The sequence below is a fragment of the Maylandia zebra genome, linkage group LG23 (genome assembly GCF_041146795.1).
Source record: "Maylandia zebra isolate NMK-2024a linkage group LG23, Mzebra_GT3a, whole genome shotgun sequence".
In the NCBI taxonomy this organism is placed as follows: Eukaryota; Metazoa; Chordata; class Actinopteri; order Cichliformes; family Cichlidae; genus Maylandia; species Maylandia zebra.
This window is the reverse complement of record NC_135188.1, coordinates 18,969,980-18,978,686: the sequence shown is the minus strand read 5'-3', so window position 1 is coordinate 18,978,686 and position 8,707 is coordinate 18,969,980. Positions and strand designations below refer to the sequence as shown.

Genomic DNA, 8,707 nt, shown 5'->3' with positions numbered 1-8,707 from the left:
GGATCATTTATGGTCATCATCGTTCTGGCTGCACCACAGAAGAACTTTTCCTTCACAAATGTCAGTTGTTTTGGTGGAACTTCATTTTATTTTAAGGAAATTACCTTTTTTGTAGAAGATTTATTTTAATGATAATGTATCTTGGACTTTAAAGAGCTGCATTTGAGCACAAAAACAAAATAAACGGGATTATCTGACAGGGCTTCATAATTTTTTTTTTTCAGTCATTTGTTAGTTAGGATTATTTTCTGTTTCTCTCAGCATGGTTGTGGTGGTTAATGTTGTTACCTAGGTCTGGATTTAACCTGTCGTCTCACATTTTCTTGGGCTTAACTCTATATTTTACCACTAAGTTTTAACCCTGTGCACTGTCTCCTTGCCCGACACAGCCTGTTTGTTTGATTTCCTTCTGACTGGCCCGTCGCAACGTGGCTCTGACAGTCATCCACTCCAGCAGCTTAACAAATAGGATTAGAGCGAAGAGGAAAAAAATCTCCGGCAGTAGCAGCAAAGTCCCATCTGCTCACCTGAGAGGAAGCGGCCTGCAGACAGCACACACTTTAGGATCTCTTTTGTCTTCTCTTTTTCTGTTTCTTCTGCCATGAGAACTGGTGGATGGATGAGCGGGAAGTTGCTGATGAGCTGAGAACGTGGAAATAAGGAGCAGCGAGTCCAGGGTGGATCTTTCGGGGAGGTGGTTTTCTTTTTGAGAAATGGTTGGAAAGTGTGGGAAGCTGGTGCTGTGGGTGCTTGGGGCCATGCTGCTTTCATGCTGCTTGTACATGGAAACAGGTCTGTATGTTGATGTTATTAACAGTTATTTCTTTCCTTTTATTGATAAAATGCTCTGAATGATAGTGCTGCTTTACAAAGTAAAAGCACAGTGTCATCAGCAAAATATCACAGTAAAAGTCATGACCGATGTATCACACGCTTTGATTCTTTTAATAAAAATTTTCTAGTATGAGCTGAAGAATTGCATAACAGGGGAAAAACAGCACCATCAGTCAAGTGAAAGTTTGGAGTAGCACTAATTCTATTTACTTTGGTCAGATTATTGATCCTGACACATCGAATCTTCAGTAGTGTTTTCCTGCTGGAGCCATTTTAATCAGCGGCTCCTAATCTGGGGAGGTGTGGCCCTCAAATGGGCCGTCAAAGGAAGACCAGTGACACATTAAAAATGGGAAGGATGGGATAGAGTTTAAGGAGGAATATACAATAGAATTATACCTCTGGTACTCAGTGTGGTAACTTACTATGTTACAATGAGGTCAAACTCAAACTGCAACAATAACCTTCAATAAAGTTTAAACCTGCTCCCTTAAAATCAACTAATTTATCAACTAGTCAATCAACCAAAGGCTATTTGGCAAATATTTTGATTAGGTGATTATAATTTAAAGCACTGTTAGTTCCGGTCCTAACAGAAATAAAAAATAAAAAACCTGACAAAAACAGACAGAACCTATAATTTGTTTTTAAATATGAAGTAACTTTAAGGTAACAGTCAGGTACCTGTAAAGCAGTACCATGTACTTTAGCTGTCCTTAATATTAAGTATAAAGCAGCACTAATATTAATTTAAACCACAGATGCCACCTTTGAGCTGGAGGTGGGTTTGGAGGAGAGTGGAGAATCTACAGGAGAGCCAATGGCAGCCTCTGATGAGTTGTTATACAGACGACACGGCGCTCTATCTCGAAGGAAGAGGGACGTCTTGTTTCCCAGCGGAGTCAAGCTTTGCTCTCAGGAGACGTTCGACCAAGCTATTGCGAACCACCTCAGCTACTTCCATCTCAGAGGTACATCTCTCCGCCCATCTGCACTTCTTTCGATTCACCTGCCTTAATTTTGATATTTGTGCCTGCAGGCGACAAGGTTTTCCCCTTCATCTTCTCTTCAAAGCTAGAGCGTTTTCACTTAGGCTCTGATCAAAGCATAAGCTTGAGCAGCAAGTCTGCTGTCACCTCTGTGGCAGAGGTCAGAGGTCATGCAACGCCAGATGCACTGTTTCTTAACAAGCCGATCAGCTCGTTCAGCCTTTTGGTTTCAGTTCTGTCAATTGTGTTGAGTTGCTGGGATTTTGAGCAGATTTAAAGCATGAGTCAAATCTCTACTTTAATCAAGTTTATCCCTCTATATCAATCAAAAAACATCTCTCTGTATTTAAGTCTAGCTATGGCTTACACCTTAACACAACAACACAGACATAAGCACTTAAAGAAACCACTGAGTAAAGCTCACATGGTTCCAAGGTGAACAATCAGCTTCAAACCTTTATTACAGTGAAAACATGTCTCTGTGTGTCCCAGTCTCTATTTGGGTCAAAAGAAACAGAACAATCATTAAAAAGTTCAGATTTTTTTTTAAATAGCAGCAAAATGAGCCAAAGCAAACTGGACCAACACATGAGCTAAATTAACTTTATTGCTGTTACAGCAAATGTTGGCAGGAGTCATGCAACAGGATTTAACACAATGCACTCAAATACACAAAGAACCACAAATACAACAGCTTCGTAATTCATCCGTCTCATAACCTGAACATATTAAAATAATACAATGATCAGTAATAATGGGGGAAAAAAAGCCCAAAGTAAACACAACGGGGAAGGTTTCAGAAACAAGCACTGAATGCTTTTGGCATGAAAGGATTTCTTTCACATGCCTCATAATCTTACTGTTGATTTGATTGAATTCATGTAAACAGACTCATAAATGACATTTTGTACAGAACAAAAAATCTTTTTAATTAAATAGCAAATGAAACATCTGTGTTTCTTTTCTCTGATGCCAGAAACAAAAAAAAGTATTTCCTCGTTTATACTGATGCTATTTTCTGACCTTCATTGCTGGAATTTGTTCCTTGATTTAAATTTCTCTGATCACATACTGTCCCTGTGTCATGTGCATGATTATAACATTAAAATTAGTTATGCTTATGATTTCATCAATGCTTGGACGTGGTTTCTGCTGGCATGATGCTAACTAAAAACTAATCCCACACCAATAACTAACAACCCCTTAAACACATTCACACATTCAGTTTTTTTTTCCTTTGGGGGGGTATTCTTGGTTCAAACTTTGTATAAAGCAACAGCAATGTGATATTGCTGAAGAAACAGACGTTATTACAGGGTTTCATCAATCACCTCAGCTCTGCTCAGATGAATTATGTTTTTTCCCTCAAAGTGCAGATGTGGTTGAAATTACATCTCATCAACCATCCATCATGTTTCTTTCCCTCCAGCTCTTTTTAGGCCTCGTTTCTTTTCCATTGCACTTTCTCTTCAGATTCATTGATTTCTTTGAGCACATTCACATTACTATGTAACTTACTACAACTACTATATGTCCACTGTAGCCCCAGGAGATTAGCATTAAGAAATGTGTTCAAAGTGACAAAAAGCAACAAATAGAAGCAGCACCGTGGCTTTTTTGTTGGTGGATGGATCTTGGCCTGAAGACAAAGGTGTTTTTAAAATGTACTTGCTTTAGATGTGGACCGGATTTATAATATGGAAATGTTGTACCCTCTCAAAAACACTTGAGTGGAGCACCACTTGGTTGAATAACAGAGCACTATCTAAAGAAGCCTCTAATCATATGGAATTACAGATATTTATATACATTTATAGTCTAATTTTAGTCTCTTTTTTGATTTCCATTGTTTTTGACCACCTTGGGTCTTTTTGCAGATTCCTCTGTGATAATTTCCCTTTCATCCCCCAAAAAAGTAAAGAAATCTGGGAAAATATCACAGCAGCTTATGGAAAACATTCACTTATTCTTATTATAAAGGCATTTTTAACTCACTCAAGAAAAGATGTATCCACTGTCCATATAAGTAAAAATAAAAGGCAGCTAGCCCTTCTGCAAGTATCAACACAGTAAATACATAATAATTCCTCTTCTCTTCAGACTTGAGGGTTGATATGATTTACCTGTTGAGTTTTCACATTTACATTACGTCAGATATAGGTTAAAAGTCCTATCAGTCAGAGCTTGCAGGGGTGCTATTAGTTGTTGAAGTAAAAAAATGGAGGCAGACAAAAAGCTGCTTGTTTGGGCAAGATTATGTCTAAAATAGTCATGTAGCTTTGTGAGGACCACAAACCTGACAAGTGACAGCCTTACAGACAACTTTTGTTTTTTAATGTGGACCCAACAGTAAATTTTACCTTTCAGGATCTTATTATCTTCAGTAATTGGTGTCTCTGTGTGTTTTAGTGTGTCAGGAGACAGTTTGGGAGGCCTTTAAGATCTTCTGGGATCGGCTGCCCGAGCGGGATGAGTACCAGGGCTGGGTGAGCCGCTGCATGGATGGCTCCATCAGTGTCATGGACATAGGCAGATTCTTCAGCCAATCAGAGGAGCATCGGAGTCTCATCAGGAGTGTAAGAACACCACTAAAGCTAATAATTGATCCATTAATTGATATCTTAAACAATAATAAAAATATTTATAAGTTGCAGCCCTGCTTTCAGATAGTGGTATTGGTGCAAAACGTTTTATTCTCCACTGTTCTCATCATTATACATTTACAAAAAGAAGATTGCTGTGGTTTTCCATTCTTCCCCATCCACGTTAAATTAAAATTAACAGGCTAAAGCAAACCATATTCGTGCTTCTTTGGGAAGTTGTAAATTTTGGTGATATTCTTTGCTGATTATGTGTTTTTCTGTATTTCAGAGAGTTGCTCTGGTTGCTGCAATGAACATGTAAGTTACCAGCAATTAGACAGTCAAATGTGTTATTGTGTAAACTGTACAAATATAAATTTAACAAATCACTAAGTGACGTGTCATGTCCATGGATATCTTGAAAAGTAAAAAACAGTAAATAATGTTGTCAGGTCAGACAGGACTATTTAACGATTTGAACTTTGAAAGCTTTCAAGCAACAAAATCTTAATCAACAACTTTGATAATACTGCTAATTATAAACAGTCTACATGTAATTCAGCAGCACAGTCACACAGTGGTTAGCACGGTTGCCTCACAGCAAAAAAGTCCTAAGTATAATTCAACCATTAGGGTCTTTCTGTGTGGACTTTGCATGTTCTCCCCATATTTGCGTCCATATTAGTCCGGCTTCCTCCCACAGCCCAAAGACATGCAGTTAGTGGGGTTAGGTTAATTGTTGAATCTAAATTACCCATAGGTGTGAATGTGAGTGAGAATGGTTGTCTGTCTCTATGTGTTGGCCCAGTGACAGACTGGCGACCTGTCCAGGGTGTACCCTGCCCCTCACCCTATGGTAGCTGGGATAGCTCCGCGCCACCCTGAATTGGATAAGTGGAAGAGAATGGATGGATACATGTAATTCTTAGTTTATTGCTTTCCTAGAACATTATTTTTAACTTAATAAGTCTGTGGTCTTTAAAATAAAATATCTCACTTCAATACAACACATTGTACAACGCTAGTTCAAAGCAAATTATGAGTTTATGCACTATGTATAGCCTAACAGTATTAAATTAAGTTTAATCAGTATTAAATCAATAAGATTTCTGAGGACTTGACACTGAGGTAAATGGTTTGTTAGACTTTTTGTACCAGCAGTGATTAGTTCAAAAACTAAAAGTGGTGGTTGTGTATTTACATCTATGTTGTGTTTGATCACCTGCTGCAGTGTGCCCATCAGCCCTACTCCATGCAGGTAGGCCTGCAGACACTGAACACCAACCACAGAGCTGGGCTGGAGTCAGACAGTGGAATTAGGAGACCTATTTTGCTAATTTAGTGCTCTATATTCTGACTCTGGGATTTCAGAACTTATTACTTATTATTTATAATTGCTGAATCTCTATGCAGCCCTTCAGAATCAGAATACTCTATAAATTTCTAAGGAAATTGCTCCAAATCAATAAGGAGGGTAAATGACTGAACTAAATTAAATAATGTATATATTACAAAGTGAAATCAGGTCCTAATATATATATACAAATATAAATATCGAGAATATTACAGAGATTAAACACATGTGACTGACATTGTACTCTAAACTGTTTCTTTAACACCCCCATCCCACCCTACCCCCTTTTCTGGAAGCCAGCTGAGGGGCAAACATCAGACTTTCTGAGCTGTGTGTGGTAAATAAATGCATGACATAGTTCAGACAGTTGAAAGAACAGTGGTTAACTCATTATTTAACACTATGTCTATGTTTACAGCATATATCTGACAGTGTTCGTTGGCATTAGCACTAAGATCAAAATGTATCAGAGTAGAAAATAAATAAAAAAAAATGTCAACTTTAGTCTAATCTAGAGATTTTGAAGAGCTTTAATGACTCCATCCCAGAGACAGAAAACTGAGCTTTGTTGCTTTCTACTCTGGCAGGACGCTGGCCAGTTTTAGAGGTTGGAGAAGAGAAAGGGAAGTGCTCGCGTGCGTGGCTTGTTTATCATCTCTGCTTTCTTTGGCTTGCTGCATGTTTATTTATTTATTTTACAGTTGTGTGGTTTTTGTTAATAAAAATTCCTCAGTCCAGCTGCATGGGAATTGTTGCAGTTTAATAAATTTAAAGGGGAATGCCAACTATTTTAAGGATTCACAGATGTTTTGTGTACATTGACAATGAATGAGGCTCCAGGGTTTGTGGACCTGTAGGGTTTGGTAAATGTTGGACATAAATACGAGACTTTAAAATTGTTCTTCTCACTAAACTGGGAAACAAGAAGGACATAGAAACCTTAAAACAGATGATGTTCCCCTTTAGAAGTCACATTATCATGCTTTATATGTCTTTTGTAGCACATCAAATCTTTGTTTACTAGACAAAGTTAGACTTCACAGCACACCATCACAGAAGAGGACAAAAACAGAAGTATTAAAGAAGCTGGCACTGTCCTACTGGTTAAATGATGTTTCTCTCAGCTGAGTGCTAGAGGAGATAAATCACGTTTTTGCTAAATGCTTTGCTTTTTGTCTCTGTTTGTCTTGTAGCTCGGAGACACCGACCACTCAGACTGGAGATGCAGTGACCGAGATCTCACCAGGTAAATATTTTTGATATCAGGGAGTCTCCATTACCCTTTCAATGTTCTAATGAGCTTTTAATACAATAAGCAGTTATTCTTAAGATACTACTAGATGCTTTAGTTATTTTCCAGTGTATCAGAAATAATTCCCATCATGGTAATCAGTTCATCTGGCAATATTTGTCTTTTGAGCTCTGTGCTCTGGTCAGTATAAGCCAGTTATTCAAAACGTCCTTAACTTCGACCAATTTTTTTTTTAAGAACACAAAGTACATGAAGATATTTTTGGTAGTAACTTAGTAACTTGGCAGACAGAGCCTTTTACTCTGTTTGGTCAGAAAGCTCAGCTTTGTCCAGAAACACGTTTTGGACAAAAGCCAATCACGGCTCACTGTAGCCTCAACATGTGGCTACACGTGTACACAAGGTGGACCATTGCTGATTACTTGATTTATGCATCTCCAAAGATATATCTCAGCCAACTTGTACAGAGAAGGGTGTTATCATTATCTATTGTACCCTAATAAATTGTGGGTCAAGGAAGTTGATAAACCCACCAGGACACCAGGACTTTGGTTTAAAACTGATAAATTGAAAAAAAAAAATACTGATTTGAGAAGCCCCTGTGCATGCCAAAAACTTCTAATTTAGGGATGTTTTGCCATCTTTGGCATAGCCCTAACAAATATTCATGAATGGGCTTTACAACTAGCTGAAGGAATCTATGGACTGGATGTGCATACAGATTAGTGCCTTACTGGTGACTCTTTTACGAGCCACTGAAAGTCTTTGTTGAAACCCCAATTGGTGGCACAAAGTGTCAGCAGCCGCAGTCACTCACCTTACAACCAAATCTGACTTATGTGAAGTAGGAGTGGGTGCAGGAGGCTGATTCCCGTGACACGCTCCACTCTCAGAATAGATCTGTAAGCCTATTTACGGGCAACTGTCTGGTCAATGGATGGAGACTGAGTAGAGGACTGGGAGCAGAAATGTGGACATGACAGAGTTACTGCAGGACAACTATCAGGGTTAGTGAAATCACAGCTACAGATGGTTCATTTTGACCTTGTTTTTGTTTCATGTCATCATCAGTATGATTTCTGTCAAAGTGCATCGGCTATGAGGTCTTCACATTGACATCCAATAGAAAGAAAACTGCAGAATGTTTTCATGACACTCTTGGTTCATGAAGTCGGTGACGTTCATGATAGTCCCCAGATCTCAATGAGATTCTCAACAGAACCCCTGCTGTCAGAAGTCATGAATTGCAGCCTTTTTTTAGCAGATCATTTTAAGGATTAGTTACTTGTTGGCAGACCTGGAAGTTATTTTATCCAGAGGGAAAACATGGCAGACTTCCAGTGGAACTTTAGGTCACAGGTTAGCATTGTTAAGTAACATTCTTCAGCTCTGCAGTCAATGTCAATTACAAGCAGGAACAAGGAGGCAAAGGACACACCTTGTTTTATGAAGCTGAAAACTGCAATAGCGAGGATAAACTGAGTATTTCTTAAAAACTGGTGCTCTTCTCTTCAGTTCTTTTAAACATTTTATACTTACCCTCATTGTTACAAAGAACCCATTTAGGATATCTGATAAGTTAAATATATATACAGAAATGTTTTGGTGTTGTTATTTGTTGTATTCGAGATTAGTGTATCAACAATAAGGTGAGCAAAATTTAAAAATTCTGCAGTAGAATTTGGTTGTAATGCTT

At 38.3% G+C, this 8,707-nt stretch overlaps 1 protein-coding gene across 4 annotated transcripts in view; it reads left to right on the top strand.

The window, feature by feature from the left end:
- Positions 1 to 515: 515 nt before the first annotated feature.
- The window catches only part of LOC101463721 (uncharacterized), a 32,694-nt gene continuing 24,502 nt past the window's right edge, over positions 516 to 8,707 (top strand). For 3 of the 4 annotated variants that reach the window (XM_076880794.1, XM_076880793.1, XM_076880795.1), the window contains exons 1-6: positions 516 to 792; positions 1,596 to 1,805; positions 4,233 to 4,399; positions 4,695 to 4,723; positions 5,637 to 5,663; positions 6,953 to 7,005. In XM_076880794.1, coding sequence (XP_076736909.1) covers positions 714 to 792; positions 1,596 to 1,805; positions 4,233 to 4,399; positions 4,695 to 4,723; positions 5,637 to 5,663; positions 6,953 to 7,005 — 565 coding nt within the window. In that variant the 5' untranslated portion in view covers positions 516 to 713. The remainder of the gene's footprint in view (positions 793 to 1,595; positions 1,806 to 4,232; positions 4,400 to 4,694; positions 4,724 to 5,636; positions 5,664 to 6,952; positions 7,006 to 8,707) is intronic. The other variant, XM_076880796.1, reaches the window with a different exon arrangement.